This window comes from Mus pahari, chromosome 4 (assembly GCF_900095145.1).
Source record: "Mus pahari chromosome 4, PAHARI_EIJ_v1.1, whole genome shotgun sequence".
Taxonomy (NCBI): domain Eukaryota; kingdom Metazoa; phylum Chordata; class Mammalia; order Rodentia; family Muridae; genus Mus; species Mus pahari.
This window is the reverse complement of record NC_034593.1, coordinates 85,277,907-85,299,230: the sequence shown is the minus strand read 5'-3', so window position 1 is coordinate 85,299,230 and position 21,324 is coordinate 85,277,907. Positions and strand designations below refer to the sequence as shown.

The window sequence follows — 21,324 nt, the reverse complement described above, 5'->3', positions numbered from 1 at the left end:
ATTGGATCCTATTAAAGATGGTGTGAATCACCATGTCGTTGCTGGGAATTGAACTCAGGACGTCTGGAAGAGCTCTTACCCACTGAGCCATCTCTCCAGCCCATTTCCTCAGCCTTTTAATGCTTCATTTATAGAATTTCCCATATTGCTGATAGCTAGATCAGTTCTAGGGGTAAATTCATTTTGAATAGAATTCTGCTTGAGTTGAGTGTTAGAGGGGTAATAGTTTTTTTATTATTATTATTATTATTATTATTATTATTATTATTATTATTATTATTATTATTAGAGACGACAGGGTCTCACTATGTAGACCTGACTGGCCTAGGACTCACAGAGCTTCTTCCCCCGCTTCTGTCTCCTGAGTGCTGGGGTTAAAGGTGTGCTGCACATGTTCTACAGGAGACAGAGGCAGAGGAATCCCCTAAATTCTAGTTCAAGGATACCTAGTGACACTTTGTCTTTAAAAACAAAACAAAACAAAAACCCATAAAAGATAGATATGTCAAATACATAAGAATTATCATCTTGTTAGATTCCCGAGTGCTGGGATCATAGATGTATGCAACTTGATGCTTTTTTTTCTTTTATAGATGATGTTTACCTTTTTTCCCTGAATGTCTGTTCCTGCTTTTTCTTTTTTTTCTTTCTTTTTCTTTTTCTTTTCTTTTTTGATTTTGAGGCAAGGCTTCTCTTTGTAGTCCAGCTGTCTTAGAACTTTTTAAATTTTTACTTCATGTGTATGGATGTTTTGCCTGTACTGTATCCATGTGTACCACATGTGTACTTGGTTCCCATGGAGTTCCCTTGGACTGGAGTTACAGATGCTTGTGAACTGCTAAGTAGGTGCAGGGACTTAAGCTTAGGTCATCCCCCCCCCCCCAAAGCAGCTAATATTCTTAATCATTGAGCCGTCTCTCCACTGCCTGGTTTGTTTTGGGGTGGTGGGGGTTGTTTATTTTACTTGTATAAATGTTTTGTCTGCATGTGTTGTATGTACTGTGTGCATGCATGCCTGGTACCCAAAGAGGACTTCAGATGCCCAGGAATAGGAGTTACGGATGCTGCTTGTAAGCTTAGGTCCTTTGCAAGAGCAATAAGTATTCTTAACTACTGAGCCATCTTTCTAGCCTTCTCAGTTATTTTTATGTACTATCACAATAGCAGTTTATCATATAATGTGAATAAGAATACTATCTTTTTGAGCTTTTGAGACTGTCTCAACTATGTACCAGGGGGTAACGTCTGGCTTACTTTGCCGCCTAAGTTAGTTAGCCTTGTATCAACAATCCTTTTGTTTGTTTGTTTGTTTGTTTGTTTCGAGACAGGGTTTCTCTGTATAGCTCTGGCTGTCCTGGAACTCACTCTGTAGACCAGGCTGGCTTCAAACTCGGAAATTTGCCTGCTTCTGCCTCCCAAGTGTTGGGATTAAAGGCGTGTGCCACCACCGCCCAGCTCAACAATCCTTTTAACTCATCCTCTCAAGTGCTGGGGTTATAGATGTGTACCACTCCTGGCCATATATTAATCTTAATTTTTTTCTTTTAGGGACCTTGTGCCTCTGTCATGCCTGTTAAAAAAATAGGCCATCGAAGTGTTGATCCCTCTGGAGAGACTACGTACAAGAAGGTGAGTCTAGGCAGCCTGGGTGGATCGCCTTACTTTGGGAACACATAAAGGGCAACAGCTACTGTGTTGTGTTTTTTGTTTGCTTATTTTGAGATAGTTTCTCATTTTATCACAGTCTGGCCTAGAACTCTCCTCAGCCTTCCAAGTGCTGAAATTATAGGGATGAGTCACCATTCCTGGCTAATCTCTTTGATATTGTTCTCCATAAACAGTGTTTTTTCTTGTTTTGTTTCTTTGAGCCATGGTGTCTCTATGCCTTGGCAGTCCTAGAACTCACAATGTAGTCCATGCCGTCTCAGACCCACAGAGATCTGTAATGGGTCTTATTACTTTGTGGGTTCTTCTTTTTCACCCTTTATTCCCCCGCCCCACCCCCATTTCATCCCCTATCGCTAGACAGAGAAAGACGGGTAGAAGAAAGAGAGAGAGAGATCTCTTTTTGAGTTTTTTCCTTTTGTTCTGTCTTTGATTCTGGCTACTAGCAAACTGTAAACCAGCCATCAGCCCCACCTCGTGGGGCCCTAGCATTTATATACTCTCTGAAAAGTTCCCAGAATTCCAAGTGTCAGACAGTTGCAAAAATGATCTACAGCTGGCAAAACCCTGCCTTTGCTAGAGCACAAGGCAAATCACGTTCAGTTGCTGCAGAGAGTCCAAAGCAGCTCCACATCCCTACACCTGGGATTAAGATGAAAGTACAGCCTTAGAATATTTCTGTGTTTTTAAAGAGACCAAAATTACAAAATTTTCACTACGTAGATCTGCCTGCCTCTGCCTCCTGCATACTGGAATTAAAAGCTACACTGCCATACCCACCCTTCTGTTGATAATAGGCAATAAACATAATGTAACTTGTGTTTTAAAATTTAATTCACAAAGAATGAATTATTTTCTTGATATATGCGCATTTAAACGAGACTTATAATGATAAATCTAGTGTTGGTGGATACTTTTTTTTTTTTTTTTTTTCTCGAGACAGGGTTTCTCTGTATAGGCCTGGATGTCCTGGAACTCACTTTGTAGACCAGGCTGGCCTCGAACTCAGAAATCCGCCTGCCTCTGCCTCCCAAGTACCGGGATTAAAGGCATGCGCCACCATGCCTGGCTTGGTGGATACTTTTTATTTTTTTAAAGACTGGGTCACTCTCCATAGCCCTCACTGTCCTCACACTCACTATGTAGGCCAAGGCAGCTCTAACAGAGATCCATCTGTCTTTGCCTCCCAAATGCTGGACTTAAAGTTATGCACTACTAGGGGCTGGAGAGATGGCTCAGAGGTTAAGAACACTGGCTATTTTTCCAGAGATCCTGAGTTCAATTCCTAGCAGCCACATGGTAACACCATCTATACTGTGATCTGATATCCTCTTTTGGCATGTAGGCATACGTGCAGGCAAAATTTTATACACACACACACACACACACACATATATATATATACACACATATATATAATAAATCTTAGAAAAATAAAACAGAAAGGTATGCATGGGCTGGAGAGATGGCTCAGCAGTTAAGAGCACTGAGTGCTCTTCCAAAGGTCCTGAGTTCAAATCATCCCAGCAACCACATGGCGGCTCACAACCATCCGTAATGAGATCTGACGCCCTCTTCTGGTGTGTCTGAAGACAGCTACAGTGTACTTAGAATAATAAATACATCTTTAAGCCAGAGTGAGCGGGGCAACCAAAGTGAGCAGAGGGCCTAAATTCAAATTCCCAGCAACCACATGATGGCTCACAACCATCACTACAGCTACAGTGTACTCATATACATAAAGTAAATAAATCTTTAAAAAAAAAAAAGTATGCACTAACATGCCCAGCCACGATTGACACTTTCCTTGAGTGGAAGAAGTTAGATGCCATAATTTGATATAAATATATTGCTGTGTCCTAAAAGGCCACTTTTTTCTTTGCCACAAAAAAACTAGCTTTTTTTCTTCCTTTTGAGAGGAAGAAAAAAATGCCTCCGACAGATCTCAGACTCACTGTTTTGTAGAGTTGACTTCCTGTTCCTCTTGCCTCCATATCCTGAGTTCTAAGATTGACAGCATGGACCACCGCTTCTCTGTTGTTGTTGTTCTTCTTCTTCCTCTTCCTCTTCTTCCTCCTCCTCCTCCTCCTTTTTTTTTTTTTTTTTTTTTTTTTTTTTTTAAGACAGGGTCTCATAAGGTAGTGCAGTCTAGCCTTGAACTTGCTATGTAACATTGGATCCCTTTGAGCTTGAGTTATACTGTCTGCTGTGAGTAAGCATGTTGTAGCTGCTAGGAACTGAACTAAGGTCCTCTGGAAGAAGAGCCAGTGCTCTTAATCCTTGAGTCATCCCTTGGGACTACTATAGTTTCCCTCCCAGAATTATAGTAATTTTTCTCTCCTTTTTCTTCCTCTTCCTCCTTCCTTCCATCCGTCCTTCTTCCTTCTTTCTTTCTTCTTTCCTTCCTCTTCTTCCTCTTCCTCTTCCTCTTGTTCTTCCTCTTCTCTTCTCTTCTCTTCTCTTCTCTTCTCTTCTCTTCTCTTCTCTTCTCTTCTCTTCTCTTCTCTTCTCTTCCTTCCTTCCTTCCTCCTCCCCGCTTCTTCCTTCTCTTCCTCATCCTTCCCCCCCTCCGTCATTCTTCCTTCTTCTCCTTCTTCTTTTTGCTTTTTTGCATTTTGGTTTTTATGGGACAGGGTTTCTTTGTATAACCCTGGATGCCCTAGAACTTGGTCTGTAGACCAGAGCTGTTAGAGGCTGGCCTCTAACTCAGAGATTTGTCTGCGTCTGCCTCCTGACTGCTGGACTAAAGGTATGTGCCACCACTGCTCACTGACAGGTTTGGTTTTGTTTTTGTTTTTGGTTTTTTTTGTTTTTTGTTTTTTGCAATTTAGTATTATTTTTATTATTATAGGTGTTTTGTCTTCAATGTCTTTGCACCACATATGAGCCTAGTGCTCGAAGAAACCAGAGAAGGTGCCGTACTCCCTCAAACTGGAGTCACAGACATGTGTGAGCCCACCGTCTGGTGGCTAAACCCTCTGGAAGAGCAGCCATTTTAAACAGCTGAGCCGTCCTTTGTCCCCCTATTGCCCCCTCTTTTTTTCTTTCCTTTTTTTTTTTATTTTTTTTATTTTTTTATTTTAAGTTTTTTGGTTCTTCTTAATTTAAAATTTTAGTTTCAAGTTGCCTGGTATTGCCAAGCAAATTTTTAGATATTATTTTGTGGAGTGACTTGAAACCAGTCCTTCCAGTATCTTTTTCTCTACCAACACAAGATGGGGTGTTGCAAAGGACCAAACTGGAATGCATCTCTATGCGGTACCGAGTTGCTCTGTGTGTGTGTGTGTGTGTGTGTGTGTGTGTGTGTGTGTGTGTGTGTATGTATGCACCACCATTCCTGACCATGTTTTCTTTTTCAATAATGAGGTTGTTGTTGTTGTTGTTGTTTTTTAAAACTACTTTCATGTTCTTAGAAGAAACAGTTGCCCTTCTTTTAAAGGACCAAAGCTTCTATAACTATACAGTCAAATCAGACTCTGAATTTTAGTTATATTCTTTTTTTTTTTTTTTTTTTTTTTTTTTTTTTTTTTTTTTTTTGGTTTTTCGAGACAGGGTTTCTCTGTATAGCCCTGGCTGTCCTGGAACTCACTCTGTAGACCAGGCTGGCCTCGAACTCAGAAATCCGCCTGCCTCTGCCTCCCGAGTGCTGGGATTAAAGGCATGCGCCACCACGCCTGGCTCTTTTAGTTATATTCTTTATCAGATGCTTAAATGTTTGAAAGGACCCAGTTACCCCAGCAGGTAGTAATACAAAGCTCTTCCCTAACAGGCATGCACATATGGTCCTCTGTGCTGCTCTGAATGGTCCCTGTTTTCTACATCGTTCCTAGGTTTAATTGCAATATAGAGGACTAGGGTAGTCTACATTCTATTCAACCTATTAGAACGAAGGGCATTTGCTTTCAAGCGTTTCTTCTGCAGTTTTCCTCCTGAATTTTGTGAGTTTGGTTGCTTGGTTTAGTTTTCTAAGATCAGGTGTAACCCAAGGTAACCTAAATTTGTAAATTTCTTGTTTAACCACTTACTTGGTGAGATTCCAAGTGTGTGCCACATTTTGTTTGTTTGGGTTAAGGGTTGGAGAGTTAATAGTCTCTGTCTGGCCTTCAGTGTAAGGCAGTCTTCCTGCTTCTGCACTCTGGGATTATAGGCATGTGCTACCATGCCCAGACTTTGGTTAGACTTGATACCAGAACATTTTTGTAATTTCTTTCCTGTTTCTTAGACAACTTCATCAGCCTTGAAAGGTGCCATCCAGTTAGGCATCACTCACACTGTGGGCAGCCTGAGCACCAAACCAGAGCGTGATGTCCTCATGCAAGACTTCTACGTGGTGGAGAGCATCTTTTTTCCCAGGTACAGAGGTCAATGTCTCTGAGAATGTCCTAGACACAGTGACTTTGCTCAGCTTCAGGACAGTTTTCAGGGTTCTCGTCATCCCTTATCCTTGTTGTAAATTTAGAGAATGGGATTAGAGAGTTTCCACAGCAGACGTTGCCGAATGCTTCTGGCCAGTGGAGTGTCTTACATTACAAACAAACAAACAAACAGCTCATTTAAGCCAGTGAGCTGGCTCCAGCAGCCAAGGTAAAACCTAATAACCTGCGTATGAGCCCCAGGACCCACGTGATGGATGGTTAAGGCCTGCAAGTTTTCTTCTAACTTCAGCACATGTACCAAGGCTTCTATGCCTGGGCTTACACACACACACACACACACACACACACACACACACACACACTCGTGAGTGTGCATACGCACTGAAAAAAATGTAATTAAAAGAATGTTTTCAAAAAGAAAAGAAAAAAATGGGCTGGAGAGATGGCTTAGCAGTTGAGAGCACTGACTGCTCTTCCAGAGATCCTGAGTTCAATTCTCAGTAACCAGATGGATGCTCACAACCATCTGTAATGAGGTCTGATGCCCTCTTCTGGTGTGTCTGTAGAGAGCAATGGTGTGGACTCATATATATAAATAAATAAATATTTTTGAAAAAAGAAGAATGTTTTCAGTGCTGGATAGATAGCTAAGTGGTTTAGAGCAATTTCAAAAGACATGAGTTCATTTCCTGGCACCCACACAGCTCACAACCACTTGTAAGTCCAATTCCAAGGATCAGACACTTTCTTCTGGCTTCCAAAAGCACCAAGCATCCCAGGTGTGGCGATACACACCTTTAATCACAGCACACAGGAGGCAGGGGCAGGTTTGAGGACAGCCTGGTGTACTAATCGAGTCTAGGACAGCCAGAGGTGTTAAACAGAAAACCTGTCTCAAAAAGAAAAAAAGAAAAAGGTACCAGGTATGTATATGGTGCATAGATATGCATGTGTGCAAAACGCCCACACACGGAATAAAAATTAGGTGAGTTTGGTGATACCTTTAATCTCCCAGCATTTGTGAGGCAGAAGCAGGCTGATGTCTGGGAATTTAAGGCCAGCCTGTTCTACATAGTGAGACCTTAACTCATACAAAAATAAACTTTTTTTTTTTTGGTTTTTCGAGACAGGGTTTCTCTGTATAGCTCTGGCTGTCCTGGAACTCACTTGGTAGACCAGGCTGGCCTCGAACTCAGAAATCCGCCTGTCTCTGCCTCCCGAGTGCTGGGATTAAAGGCCTGCGCCACCAGGCCCGGCTTTTAAAAATAAACTTTTGCTTGACCTACTACATTGGCTAGAAGGTAGTGTGAGTCTTGTGTCTTACTTGCTTATGTTATGCCTTCGACCCACACCTTTGGCTCTTTCATCCCCACACATCACTCAGGCGTGGTGGGCATCTTTTGGCATCTGTCCAGGGTGGATTTCATGGGGACCGGTATATTAAGGTTTCTTTATGTTTAACCACGTAGTGAAGGCAGCAACTTGACACCAGCTCACCATTACAATGACTTTCGGTTCAAGACCTATGCGCCTGTTGCCTTCCGTTACTTCAGGGAGCTGTTTGGCATCCGGCCTGACGATTACTTGGTAAGTTTCTAATTGCAGAGCCTCTGATTCTAAGATCATGCAGGCCCTGGCATGTCTGACTCTTAATGTCTTCTCTCATTTTCAGTACTCCCTTTGCAGCGAGCCATTGATTGAACTCTCCAATTCTGGAGCTAGTGGTTCCCTCTTCTATGTGTCCAGTGATGATGAATTCATCATTAAGACCGTCCAGCATAAAGAAGCAGAATTTCTGCAGAAGTTACTTCCAGGATACTACATGGTGAGTGAAGAATACTGGCAGAGGGGGCAGTCCTCAGCAGAGCCAGTGATGGTGTCCCCCTCTTCCCCCCAAGACAGATCTCTTTATGTAGCCCTGTGCCGCCACCTGGCTCTGGTGCTCATTGGGAGTTTGCTCTTACTTAGAGGTTAAAGTCAAGGCAGGATTTTTGTTGGTGGTTTTGGATTTTGACACAGTGTCTGCAGTGTTGGCCTTGGACTACTGATCATTGAGTTTCTGCCTCCCAAGTCCTGGGTTTACAATTGTGTGCCAGCACACTGGGTTGAAGTGGTGCTGGCATTGAACCGTAAGCTTTGTGAATGCTAAGCTGGGTCTTCCTGCATAGCTCAAAGCCTTTTCTTAAAGATATATTTATTATGTATACAGTGTTTTGTCTGCATGTCAGAAGAAGGCATTAGATCTCATTATATAGATTCATTATAGGTGGTTGTGAACTGCCATGTGGTTGCTAGGAATTGAACTCAGGACCTCTGGAAGACCAGCATGTTGTCTTAACTTCTAAGCCATTATCTCTCCAGCCCTCAATGCCATTTTTTAATTCCTGGCTCTCTTGCCTTTGCCTCCATGGTATCAAGATTATATCTGGCTTAATGCTGTTTTCTTTGTAAATTCTCTTAGACACCTTGAAAGATTTTGAACAAATATATAGGTCAACACATTTTACCCAAATCCCTTATAAAGATGGGAAGAGTGGGTAGCAACTTTTGCCTTGAATTTCACTGAAAATCAGTTAACCTGCCTACTACTTCTTCCTTTTATGCCTTAGAATCTTAACCAAAACCCTCGTACTTTGCTGCCCAAATTTTATGGATTGTACTGTGTGCAAGCAGGCGGCAAGAACATACGAATTGTGGTGATGAACAATCTCTTGCCTCGGTCAGTCAAAATGCATATGAAATATGACCTGAAGGGTTCAACTTACAAGCGGCGGGCTTCTCAGAAAGAACGAGAGAAAACTCTCCCCACCTTTAAAGACCTGGACTTCCTACAAGATATCCCCGACGGCCTATTTTTGGATGCTGACATGTACAGTGCTCTGTGTAAGACTCTACAGCGAGACTGTTTGGTGAGTTGCTATATTTTCCTCTATTTCAGACACAGAAATCACTTTCATCAGAAAGCCTTATAATTCTCTGGCATTGTGTCTATGGGAGCTGGAACTCAGACCTTTAGCTTCCTGTGTCCTGGGCTGAAGTTGTTTGTTTGTTTGGGGGGATTGTGTATGTGGGGGGGTACGAAATTGCACTTTGCTGTGTATAGCACAGCTGAGCACAAGTGCTATCACCTGTGTACAAGCGTGTGCTTGCCTGTGTGTGGACATGTAGAGGCCAGATCAGTATTGGGTGTCTTCCTTGATGGCACTCCACTTTATTTTCTGAGACAGTGTCTCACTAAACCTCACATTCTCATGCTTTGGTGACCCTCAACCATAAAATTATTTTTATTGCTACTTCATAACTGTTAATTTTGCTACTGTTATGAATCATAATGTAAATATCTGTGTTGTTCAGCAGTCTTAGGTCACCCCTGTGAAAGGATTGTTTGACTCCCTAAATGGTCAAGATTCACAAGTTGAGAATTGCTGGTCTAGACCATTAGCATTAAGTTCCATTTCCTGTTCTTCCCAGCAGGCATTTCAGTGCCCCTGACCTGCAGAAGATGCTCTGTTTAGAGATTACAAGTAAAAGCCATTATGCCCAGCTTTCTAAACCAGATAGACTGTAGAACAGAGATTCAGAGATCTGCCGAATTCTGCTTTCCCATACTAGGATTAAAAGTGTGCACATCCCTCTTAAACACCAAGTTGTGCAACCCGACCCCTCTTCTCAGGAATTACCTGGACCCTCCACCCTGTCTGCCTCTCTGTGCTGCCCTGTTACCCTTGTCTGCTGCTTCCTCAGTGATGCCCTCTGTTTGTCTGTCAGTCTCCTGTTTGTCTGTCTATGTTTCAAAGGCTAGACAACCTCTTAACTAAATGAACCAAAGGTTGTTTTAAGTTATACTCAGTCAGTTGTGGCCAGCTGTCCCTCAGCCTTTCTTCTGCATGCCTGTTATGACACGCTTGGCTGAACTGCACTGTCGTGTGCCATGGGAGCTGAAGTGAGTGGACTCTTCTTCACCCTGTTCTAAGGAGCAAAACAGGCTGAGTGTCAGGTGCTCTCAGGTCCTTGGTGTGATACGCCCTGCCATTATCACTGCCATGCCCTTTCCAGCCTCTTTCATTGGCCACATCTGCCCTGTGCATTTCATAGCACTATCAGGATGTCCTTTCTTGAGCCTGATGTGTATTTCTTTCTCTAGCCTTTTGCAATGGTCTTTTCTCACTTTATTTACCTGGTCTTACTTTTTATTTCTAGTTGTGAGCCTATTTTAGTGATTGTTTTTAGCCTTCTCTGTGGTCTTTTATATAAACATTTGTTCTGTTTTACTGTATTGTATTGCAGTTATTTTTACATTTGTATTCAGTAAGTGTTGAAACTGATCATATAAAGTTATCCCACACATCTTTTCTGATCCAGATCTGTCACGGTCTACTCCCCTCCCCCCTTTTTTGAGATTGGGACTCGGGTAGCCGAAGCTATCCCTCTTCTATGTAGCTAAGAATGACCTTGATTCTTGCTCTTTCCTTCATCTCCCAAGTGTTGAGGTTGTGGGCTTATGTCACCATGCTCAGTATATATAGTGCTGGGAACGGAGCTTGGATTTCCAACCATCCAGGCAACCACTTCACCATCTTGAGTTACAAACCCCAACCTGTTGTTACAGATGTTTGCCACAGTTTGGGTATATAGTCCATGTACCTTGAAAGAGACAGTGTTCTTTTCTTTTCTATTCTTTTTTTTTTTTTTTTTTTTTAAGATTTATTTATTTATTTAATGTATATGAGCACACTATAGCTGTCTTCAGACACACCATAAGAGGGCATCAGANATGTATATGAGCACACTATAGCTGTCTTCAGACACACCATAAGAGGGCATCAGATCCCATTATAGATGGTTGTGAGGCACCATGTGGTTGCTGGGAATTGAACTCAGGACCTCTGGAAGAGCAGTCACTACCCCTACCCACTGAGCCATCTCTCCAGCCCCTTAGTGTTCTTTTCATAAGTGACAAAATGAACTCTAAAAAATAAGTCACATTACCTACTCTGGTGGCTTGGGCCTGTAATTCCAATTACTGGGAGGCTTAGGCAAAAGAACCACAAGTTTAAGGATACCATGGGGAACTTGGTGAGACAATATTATTATTATCTATTACTCAAATGGGAGAAAGGTAAGGAAAGGACTATAAATAAAGATCTGCTAGAGTAAAAAGAGAGATGAAGTCAGTGAAAACCTGAAGAAGTCTGACAGCTCCCAAATGTTGATGGTGTCCTTTCTCCCCATTAGGTGCTGCAGAGCTTCAAGATAATGGACTATAGCCTGCTGATGTCCATCCACAACATAGACCATGCACAGAGGGAGCCCACTAGCAATGACGCACAGTACTCAGCTGACACGCGCAGACCAGCCCCACAGAAGGCGCTCTATTCCACAGCTATGGAATCCATCCAGGGCGAGGCTCGACGGGGCGGCACCGTGGAGACCGAGGACCAGTGAGTGGGCTTGGAAGCAGCAGCTGGTCACACATGCTCACAGCACTTTTTCTTGAAGGAACCTAGATTCTGGGAGAGAGTAGCTTTGATCTGACAGTGAGACCAACAGCGCTAATGCTCATGGAGCATTGACTTTAACAGAGGAAAGGAGCGTGTCCCAGTCTGCAGCGTCCTGGGGAGTTTGCCGGGATGGAAAGATTGAAAGTGGTGTTAAGACCTAGTAGCTTAGCCGCGCACTATAAATCTACTTCAGTTGTACTGTGGCGTATTGCGGGCTTCTCTGCCAAGGCCTCTTTCTTACTGTCTTGGCTTTGTCCAGAGAGTACTGCAAGTTTCAGATGGTTTCGTTTTTTTAGATGTCTTATAACATGACTGCCAAGGAAAGTGTCTTAATGGGAACAAATTAAAATACAAAAGTAACAGCATGTTTGTTTTTATCTGGGGACTGCTCCAAAATTGCTGAGTAGTGGTGATTTTAGTCTTGATGGAGCTCTGTGGGAGAAGTACAGGAGGTTCTATGCATGCTCAGAGGGGTATAGTCTGGGGGATGAGGCGGCTGTTTGGTTCTTAGCTCCATGTCCAGATTTGACTGACGTTAGGAGCCTCCCCTGGTAGTAAACACATTTTTCTAACTCCTTTTCTTTGTTTCTCCAGCATGGGTGGCATCCCTGCCCGGAATAACAAAGGGGAAAGGCTCCTGCTTTATATTGGCATCATTGATATTCTTCAGTCCTACAGGTGAGGGCATGTGGGTCACAGATGAGGACAGAGGGAACATGGAGCTGGTCACTCATGGCTTTTCCTTTTATCGATTTATTTATTTTTATTTTATTTTTTTTCATTTTGGAAATATGTTTTGCGTTTCGCCTATATATGTGTACCACTCTAATGTCTGTGCTTGTAGAGTGTAGAGAAAGGTGTTGAATGCCCTAGGACTGGAGTAAAAGGTGGTTGTGAGCTACCTGTGAGTGCTGGGAACTGTACCTAGATCCTCTCTCTTCAAGAGCAGCAAGTGCTCTTAACTGCTGAGCCACCTCTCCAGTCCCCACGCACTTCTCTATAAAGTTCCTCATGATGCAAGAACCCTGAGTCACGGTCTGGTGAGCCATGGATTTTAGGTGGGTTTATTCCTCTTGAGCATGACGTGTCCTCTGGAATGCTTGGCCTGTCCTCAGGAGCACAGGGTAGAGCACTCCCTCCCTCTGCCTGGACTTTTGGGAGGAACCTTTAGGCTGAGTCATGCCCCACACAAGGAGATAGCTAGAGGCACATTCTCGTTTCCACAGAGGAAAAATCAGATCTCTATGTTACGTAAAAACAAGCCGCCTGTGGAAGGAAGAGGCCGTGATGTGCTGGTGAGGAGGAGCTGCAAATGTTAGGCTCCATTTTGATCCTGACACATTTTCAGCACTGAGGCAGACTGAATCTTTAATATTTGATTTACTGATTATTATCTAACTAACACTTTTTTAACGTTTATTTGCTTATTGTATGTGTTTGTGAGTATTTATACTACAGCCAGCATGTGGAGGTGAGAAGACAGCTGTGGGGATTGGTTTAGGTCATCAGACTTGGTGGCAAGCACCTTTACCCACTGAGCCACCTCACCAGCCCTCTTACGCAAGTGTGGCTCTACTGTCCTGGCTTTATCCGTCTGTTCCTCCAGCTGCCTTTTCTCTCTTGGTTTATGGTTTGTCCTGGGTTTTGTTTTTGTTTTTCAGACAAGGTCTCCCATTGTAGCTCCGGCAGAGCTGGGGCTAGTGGTGTGCTTGGTGACAGGCGTGTGTCCCTGCGCTTTCTAGGCCTCTCTAGCAGTTGAACCCAGGGCCTCAGACATTTGCTAGTTTTTCCTGACTCGTTAGGGAACTGGAAGCTGCCCTTCCCCCGGCAGGATCATCAACTTAGCTAGAAGCAGCATTGGTCTCTATGGACTAAGGACTACCTTGCCAGTTCTCTGGAAAGCCAGTATACACAATGGATGTGTTTATCTGTTGAAGGTTTTCTGTTATTGTGGTCTCTTTAAGGCCTCTAAAATAAATACTTATTATAGTCTTTCATTTAAAAAAACAGTGTGATACACATTTTTCTTGGCAGGTTTGTGAAGAAGTTGGAGCACTCTTGGAAAGCACTGGTCCATGATGGGGTGAGTGTAATGTCAGCTGAAGGCCTTCTTCCCACTTCTCCATTTTTTGCCATTTGTCCCCTCAGCAGTTTCTTCCTTTTTTTTTTCCCCCCCATTTATGGGTTTTACCCCTCTGGTAGGGTTTCACTCTAAGAGAACATGCTCTTCGACGACACAGCCTTCTGCTGGGCCTCTGTTTCTCTGTAGTTGTGTCTCCTTTTCAACAAGACCTGGCCTCTTTCCTGCGGGCCTCTATTTAACCCTGTAGCCAAGTCTTTGCTAGGTCTCTGTTAACCCTGTAGCTATGTCTCTCTTCAACAGGATACGGTGTCAGTACATCGTCCAGGCTTCTATGCGGAGCGGTTCCAGCGTTTCATGTGCAACACAGTGTTCAAGAAGATTCCCTGTAAGTGGCTTCTACCAGACGATCCCCCAGTGGCTCCCTTCCCCCAAGAGATGGGGGGCAAGACACCTCTGTCAGGGAGCTGCCAAGGCCAGAGGCCTCTCCTGCTCTGCCTACATCCTGTGAGCGCTGCTTCTCGTCCTTGTGTCAGTCACTGTCTGTCCCAGTCGTTTCCGCGTTGCTGCTCCCCCCTGGCTCTCCCTACATGTATCGTCGAGGTGAGGGCTATTTCTGGGGAATTGGTGGGACTGGAAAAAATTGTATAGCTGTGGCTATAGACTATGTGCCTAGAAGCAGACTTCTATGTAGGAAGGACCAGCAAGGATGTTAGCTGTAGTTTTCTTCCACGTCCAGGTGTCAGGAGTTTTCAAATTAGTCCAAGTGATTGAAGCCTCGCTGACGACTGTTGAAGGAGTTTTTACCTGCAACTGTCTCAATCCAGAAGTACCACAGTGTTCCATTTTCTGACTTCCTGTTAGTGACACTGGCAAATTCCAGGCGCCCCTCCTGTGCTCTCACCATAGGCAGGAGTTGTTCCGTAGTGACGTGAAGAAGACTTAGACATTGTAGACAGGCTACAAGGTGCAGAAAGCTGTTTTCAAAGTGAAGCAGCAGTGGACATTTCAGTGCTGCATTCTAGGAAGGGGTAGAGATCATCACCATAGGGTTGACGGGGTGATGCTGATGAAGAACAGAACATTCCATCAGTGAGAGCCGAGCAGAGAGCACTGTGTGTATGTGTGTGTGTGTGTGTGTATCAGTGTGTGTCACTTTCATCTTCGCAAAGTGAGGTGACTTGACCCTCTTCTCTGGGTAGTGCTTTGTAAGCCGTCTTTCTACACTAACCTTTTTCTGCCTTTGCTCCAGAACAACTTTGGGTACTGTTGGTGTCTGTCTTGGTGACGGTTTCTGAAGCAGGTGCTAAGTAGGCTCTCTCTCTCCCTTTTGAAGTGAAGCCTTCTCCTACCAAAAAGTTTCGGTCTGGCCCGTCTTTCTCTCGGCGATCAGGCCCCAGCGGCAACTCCTGCACTTCCTCCCAGCTGACGGCCTCTGGGGAACACAAAGCACAAGTGACTACAAAGGCGGAAGTGGAGCCAGGTCAGCTCAGGGCTGGGGTCCCCTCACACTGGACACTCTCCTGCTTCTGAGCCCTGTGTTCTCACCCTAGGACCTCTTTGCCCCGTTTCTATTCAGTAAAACTAATTCATCTTGTTGGATTGTTTTGTTTGGTTGGTTTAGTTTGGTTTGGTTATTATTTCTTCCAGACAGGGTTTCTCTGTGTAGCCCTAGCTGTCCTAGAACTCACTCTGTAGACCAGGCTGTCCTGGAACTCAAGAGAGATCAGCCTGCCTCTGCCTCCTAAATGCTGGAATTAATAGTGTGCGCCACCACTGCCCAGCTGTTCTTTGTTCTGAGACAGGGTCTCACTGTGTAGCCTATGCTCTTCTGGAATTCACCATGTACGTAGCCAAGCTGACTGCAGCCTCATGGCCCTCTTTCCTCAGCCTCCCAGGTCCTGGGTTTACCAAATGAGTCACCATGTCCCTGAGTCACTATACATCTTCCCCTGTTTTTTTCTGACCATGAAGTCTTTGATTTATTGATTCATTCTTTATTCGTTGATCCATTTTCTTTTCCTTTTTCTATAGATGTACACCTTGGGCGTCCTGATGTCTTACCTCAGACTCCACCTTTGGAGGAGATAAGTGAGGGCTCACCTGTTCCTGGCCCCAGTTTCTCACCTGTAGTTGGACAACCTTTGCAAATACTAAATTTGAGGTTGGTTTCTTGTCCTGTTACTTCCTGTTACTGTTTTCAGGTCATCAGGAATCTTCGTTTTGTTTTGTTTTGTTTGAGGGGGGGCAGGGGGCGGGTTGTGGGGTTTTTTTTTTTTGGTTTTTTTTTTTTGTTTGTTTTTTTCAAGACAGGGTTTCTCTGTGTAGCCCTGGCTGTCCTGGAACTCACTTTGTAGACCAGGCTGGCCTCGAATTCAGAAATCTGCCTGCCACTGCCTCCCAAGTGCTGGGACTAAAGGCGTGCGCCACCATGCCCAGCTTCAGGGCATCTGTATTGACTGAGCCTTTACCTCCGTTCTGGTTCATTAAGTGTAGCCGGAGAACACTGAACTTGCACTTGAGATCCTCTGCTCATTGCCAGCACCACATAAAAGAAGAAAGCTTGAGCCAAACACGGTAGCACTCCTGACCCAGCATGTAGGAGGCAGAGGCAGGAAGACCGCCGTGAGGCCGCCTCACTAGATGGAGTTACAGACCACCAAGGAAACCCTGCCTCAAGACAAACAAAAGCTTGGAAGGACCTAGGGAAGAGTAGCAAGGATCACCTTCCAGCTCAGTTGCATGGCATAGCCTTGGAGGAGGAGTCATGCCAACAGCCATGTAGCTGAGCCTGGAAGGTGTAGCCAGGCTCCGTGGCACATGCGTGTAGTTGTAGTACGTGAGAAAAGGAAGCAGAAGAATCTGAGATTTAAAGTTACCCTCGGCTACAGAAAGAACTACCCCAATTACTTGAGATTCTGTCTGTAAAAAAAGCTACAAAAAAACTACTTAATTAAACAATGGTGCTTCTAAATCTATTAGCTTCAGTCCATTGAGATGGCTTAGCTTTTAAAGGTATTTGCCATTAATTCTGATGATCTGAATTTGATTTTCAAAACCCATATGGTGTAGAGAGAACTTATTCTGTGGTTTGTCCTCTGACCCCAGTTTCATGCTGTGGCATGTGTGCAGGAACACACAAGCCAAATGAACCTTCCCCCCCCCTTTTTTTTTAAAGATTTATTTATTTATTATATGTAAGTACACTGTAGCTGTCTTCAGACTCTCCAGAAGAGGACATCAGATCTCATTACGGATGGTTATGAGCCACCATNTGTTTGCTGGGATTTGAACTCAGGACCTTCAGAAGAACAGTCAGTGCTCTTAATCACTGAGCCATCTCTCTAGCCCTAAAAACACTTTTAAATCTAGTAGCTTCTTCTGTTATTGTGAGCTTTTTTTGTTTGGGGTTTGGTTTGGTTTTGATTTTGATTTTTTGATAAAGGGTGTCCTGTCCCTGTGTAGCCTCAGTTGTAACTCTGTGGTCAGGTTAGCCTCAAACTCAGAGACCTGCCTGCCTCCGCCTACCAGTGCTGGGGATTAAAGGTGAGCACCACTGCTGTCTGGCATTGCTGTTTTGTGGTTCTGGAGATTGAGTTTAGAGCCTGTTTCTGTTAGGCACTAAGCACTCTTCCACCGTGTTACACCTCTGGCCCTTGGCCCGCCTGTCGGATGTGGCTAGAGTGCGAAGACTCACCTGCCTCACCCCGCCGCCGCCGCCGCCTGTGCTGTGGTCAAAGGCGTGTGTCCCACCTGGGCCTTCGACTTTGCATTTTGAAGTGGTGTCTCCTAAGACCGCATAGAGTAGCCTTGAAGGCACTTTCTAGACACACAGATGTTGAGCTAGAATCCTCCTTCTTAGCCTCCACATAGATGGGAGTACAGGCATGCACCACTGTGTCTGTCTTAAATTTCATAGTTTCTTGGGTTTTCCTTTCTGTGCTATTGGATTCTTCTTCATACTTGGTGTGAGTTTCAGAGATCATACTCAGGGTGCCAGGCTTGTGTGGCAAGCACCTTTTACCCACTGAGCCGCTCTTCAGCACCGTTTTGTTTTCTAGATCTAAGTGAAATGTGAGGAGGTAATATAACTGACCTTGAAAGACATGCTGGGGATGGAAGCCAGGACTGTGGGTGCTGTGTGAGTTCTGCTTCAGACTACACCTGAAGCCCCCCTTTGTCTCTAAATCTCTGCATTTTATTTCCTTCTATTAGTTCAACCTTGGAAAAGCTTGATGTTGCAGAGTCAGAGCTCACCCACGTAAGTATCTTGAATCCAGGAGGGCTTGAAGGGTATGAAGTGGGTCCCTGACAGAATGGAGCACAATGTTCATTGAGAAATATCGGTAGACTCCTGAACCTTGCTTCTAAAGAGTTGTATGGTCAGGCATAGTGGCACACTCCACTAATTCCAGTACTTGGGGGCCAGAATTTGAGGCTAGCCTGGTCTTTCCAAGCCTGCCCAGAATACATAGTGAGATCCTGTCTCCAAAAAATACAAGGTTTATGGTTTTAAAACTTTATACTTCAAAGCTGAAGCTAAAAAGAGAAGGGGAAAAAAGTCAAATTTGCTAGGTAGGGTGAAACAGTCTTCAGTTCTGCTCCTGCTTGTTCCCTCTTCACTGTTAACTTTATATTCTTTCTGTCTGGTGAGCAGTGAGCCTCAGAAGACCTGCAACAAGACTCCGCTGTCGCTTTGATCCCAAGATGTCAGCCCTTGCCCCAGGAATGCTGAGTCGTCTTCTTGGTCATCAACAGAGGAGAGAATGTGGAGCTAGCAGGTCTCTGTCACTGTCTCCCCTTCCTCTGGGCAGTAGTGCCTTTGACAGTTGAGGACAGCATCGTCCCCACCACTCCAGAAGTGGGTGGCATGAATTTTCCACTGCCTGCCATGGCTTCTATAGCTGAATATTTTTCAAACCCCCATTCTTTGTGCTGGACGTGGGGTTGCTGGACTGGTGGTTTCCTCCTCTTACCTTTCCCCTGGAGCTGGACTCTTCATTTCCTCAGGACAGACTGGCTGGACATTGTTCCTACCTTCGATCTTCCCGCTGGTCTTTGGAGACTCCCAAGGATTTTTATAAAGGTGTTTGGGGGAGAATAAGGATGATCCTTACTCCCAACCTTTTTTTCCTTAAAAAAGGAAAAAAACACAAAGAGCACACAATGTCAATTTGAGCCAGTCTCAGATAAAAGTTCTCTAAGTGTTGTAGAAGAGCCCTAGTGTTTGTGAAGCAGGAAGGCTGGGGCTGCCCCACCAGCAGCTGCTCTCTGATCCCTCACTTAGGGCTGAGGGAGTAGACAGGGCCTGGCCCTTTTTTAAGACAGTGGGGCAGCAATGTTAGGAGAGTGGACTTAGCAGGACCCTGCTCACTGCCAGGTCATACAGTTATTACTATTCTGCAATTTGGAATGTATCCTCATAGCTTTTTCTAGATATAAAGAATTATCAAATGATTTTAGACCATTCTCCAAAGGAGATTTCTTTGTTCTTCCTATATTTTCCAACAGTATTCTGCTCTTTGTGGAGCTACGGTGGAGGGAGATGTTTGTGTCTGTTTAACAGGCAGTCTGTATCTATGAGGCTAGAGAATATTTTCTTAAACTCCTAGGGAGCCACAGACTTCCCTCTGTACGGTTGTCGCCATGTCACCTGGCCTGCCCTACTCTGCAGAGAAGCTGGAAATGGGGCCACAGAGCCCTCTCCTCCTCTCAGTTGTGGCCCATCTGGTCCTGGCTGGTGGGGCAGTGCATGGTGTTTCAGGCTGGCTATTGAAATCCCACATTAGTTCCTTCCCTGTCCCATCCCACCTTGATAGCAGGTTAGCCAACCCCACGTAACTGTCTATATTAGACATCCCCAGCCAGCTTCTGGCTGCCTGTCTTTGCTGCCATGTTCTTTTTTACAAGAAGGAAAGAAACAATTTCTTGCTATTTTTTTTTCATAATTTACTATTTATGATGTATTTAAGTGTTTTATTCAGGACAGGGTTCTGTAAGGGGTGGGAGGGAGTATCTGAGGGAGGGCTGGGAAAGGACAAGGGGTCAACATTTTTATGGAGTGTTACTATTTGCCTCTACTTTGTATTGTTGAAAAATGACAAATGCAATATAAAAGTAATAAATATCTGGTTTTAATGTATTACAGTTCTAGCAATCATTTAGCCCTATTTTTAAATGCTTTTATTAGTGTGGTAGTCATAATTTCATTGCATTTTCATACATGCACATAACGTACGGGATCACCCTTACCTGGTTGCCCTTTCTTCGGACTTGTTTCTTGTCCTGGAGGTAGTTGTGGGATCCTTGAACTTGTGCCTGACTGCTGAGCCTCCTCCAGGAGGGTTAGAGCATGTTAGAGCTTTTCCATGCTCCCTCTGCTCCAGCGCCCTCCCTCCCAGACTCAGTTTGTGTTACTCGAGCGGAGAGCAGTGGCTTCCGCTCCAGCTGTCCAGCCCTCCAGCATCCAAGCAGCTTGTAGATTGTGACTCAGTCTTCTGAGAAGGATCTGAGCATCCACAGCTCAGAGTTGACTCAGAAGGGGAAGGGTGTGGAGAGGCCTGAGGGCAGCTGGCCCTGGAATCCCTTCTTGGCAGAAGTCAAGAAGGCTCTCTTTTCTTTTCTTTTTTCTTTTCTTTTCAAGATTTATTTATTATATGTAAGTACACAGTAGGTGTCTTCAGACACTCTAGAAGAGAGCATCAGATCTCATTACAGATGGTTGTGAGCCACCATGTGGTTGCTGGGATTTGAACTCAGGACCTTTGGAAGAGCAGTCAGTGGTCTTAACCTCTGAGCCATCTCTCCAGTCCTTTTTTTTTTTTTTAAATCAGTGTTTCACAGTTCTTATTACACAATAGAGTGGGGGGGGGTTGTTTTGTTTTTGTTTAAGATTTATCTCATGTGAGTACACTGTTGCTATCTTCAGACACACCATAAGAGGGCATCAGATCCCATTACAGATGGCTGTGAGCCACCTCTCCAGCCTGAAGGCTCCCTTCTTAAGTACAGCTCTTTTTGCACGGCTGGAGAGTGGACTCCGGTTAGGAGGAGTTGCTGGATTGGTTCCTCATGCTAGCAACCTCACCACCCTCTGTAACTCCAGTCCCAGAGGTCTGACACACTCTTCTGGCTGTATAGATGCCAGGCATGTATGTTATGTGATGCACACATATACATGCAGGCAAACACATACAAAGGTTTTTTTGTTTTTGTTTTTTTTTTTTTGAGACAGGGTTTCTCTGTGTAGCCCTGGCTGTCCTGGAACTCACTCTGTAGACCAGGCTGGCCTCAAACTCAGAAATCTTCCTCCCAAGTGCTGGGATTAAAGGCATGTGCCACTATGCCCGGCAAGATTTTTATTTATATTTCTTTTGTTTTCATTTTTCAAGTCAAGATTTCTCTTTGTAGCCCTGGCTGTCCTGGAACTCAGTAGACCAGGCTGGCCTCATACTCAGAGATTGCCTGCCTCTGCCTCCCTGAGTGATGGGATTAAAGGTGTGCCCCACCACCATCAAGCATTATTTAACCTATATGTATATTACAGACTTATGTATATTTTAGGTTCTTTTTTTTTCAGGTAATTGATGGTTTGTATGATTTTTCTCAGACGCCCTGACTATGTGTTTATCATCTTCCCTCCTGTATTTATCTCCCTTCCTTTTCCTCATTTCTCCGCTCAGATCACTTCTGTGTGCCTTGG

At 44.3% G+C, this 21,324-nt stretch overlaps 1 protein-coding gene across 3 annotated transcripts in view; it reads left to right on the top strand.

Moving 5' to 3' along the window:
- Positions 1–19,939, top strand: part of Pip5k1a (phosphatidylinositol-4-phosphate 5-kinase type 1 alpha) — a 42,824-nt gene extending 22,885 nt beyond the window's left edge. For 2 of the 3 annotated variants that reach the window (XM_029537500.1, XM_029537499.1), the window contains exons 3-15: positions 1,549–1,629; positions 5,888–6,018; positions 7,511–7,628; positions 7,714–7,866; positions 8,651–8,950; positions 11,277–11,482; positions 12,137–12,220; positions 13,577–13,625; positions 13,926–14,010; positions 14,959–15,105; positions 15,657–15,786; positions 17,838–17,883; positions 18,280–19,938. In XM_029537500.1, coding sequence (XP_029393360.1) covers positions 1,549–1,629; positions 5,888–6,018; positions 7,511–7,628; positions 7,714–7,866; positions 8,651–8,950; positions 11,277–11,482; positions 12,137–12,220; positions 13,577–13,625; positions 13,926–14,010; positions 14,959–15,105; positions 15,657–15,786; positions 17,838–17,883; positions 18,280–18,282 — 1,533 coding nt within the window. In that variant the 3' untranslated portion in view covers positions 18,283–19,938. Of the gene's footprint in view, positions 1–1,548; positions 1,630–5,887; positions 6,019–7,510; positions 7,629–7,713; positions 7,867–8,650; positions 8,951–11,276; positions 11,483–12,136; positions 12,221–13,576; positions 13,626–13,925; positions 14,011–14,958; positions 15,106–15,656; positions 15,787–17,837; positions 17,884–18,279 lie in introns of all 3 variants that reach the window. The other variant, XM_029537498.1, reaches the window with a different exon arrangement.
- The last annotated feature ends 1,385 nt before the right edge of the window (positions 19,940–21,324 follow it).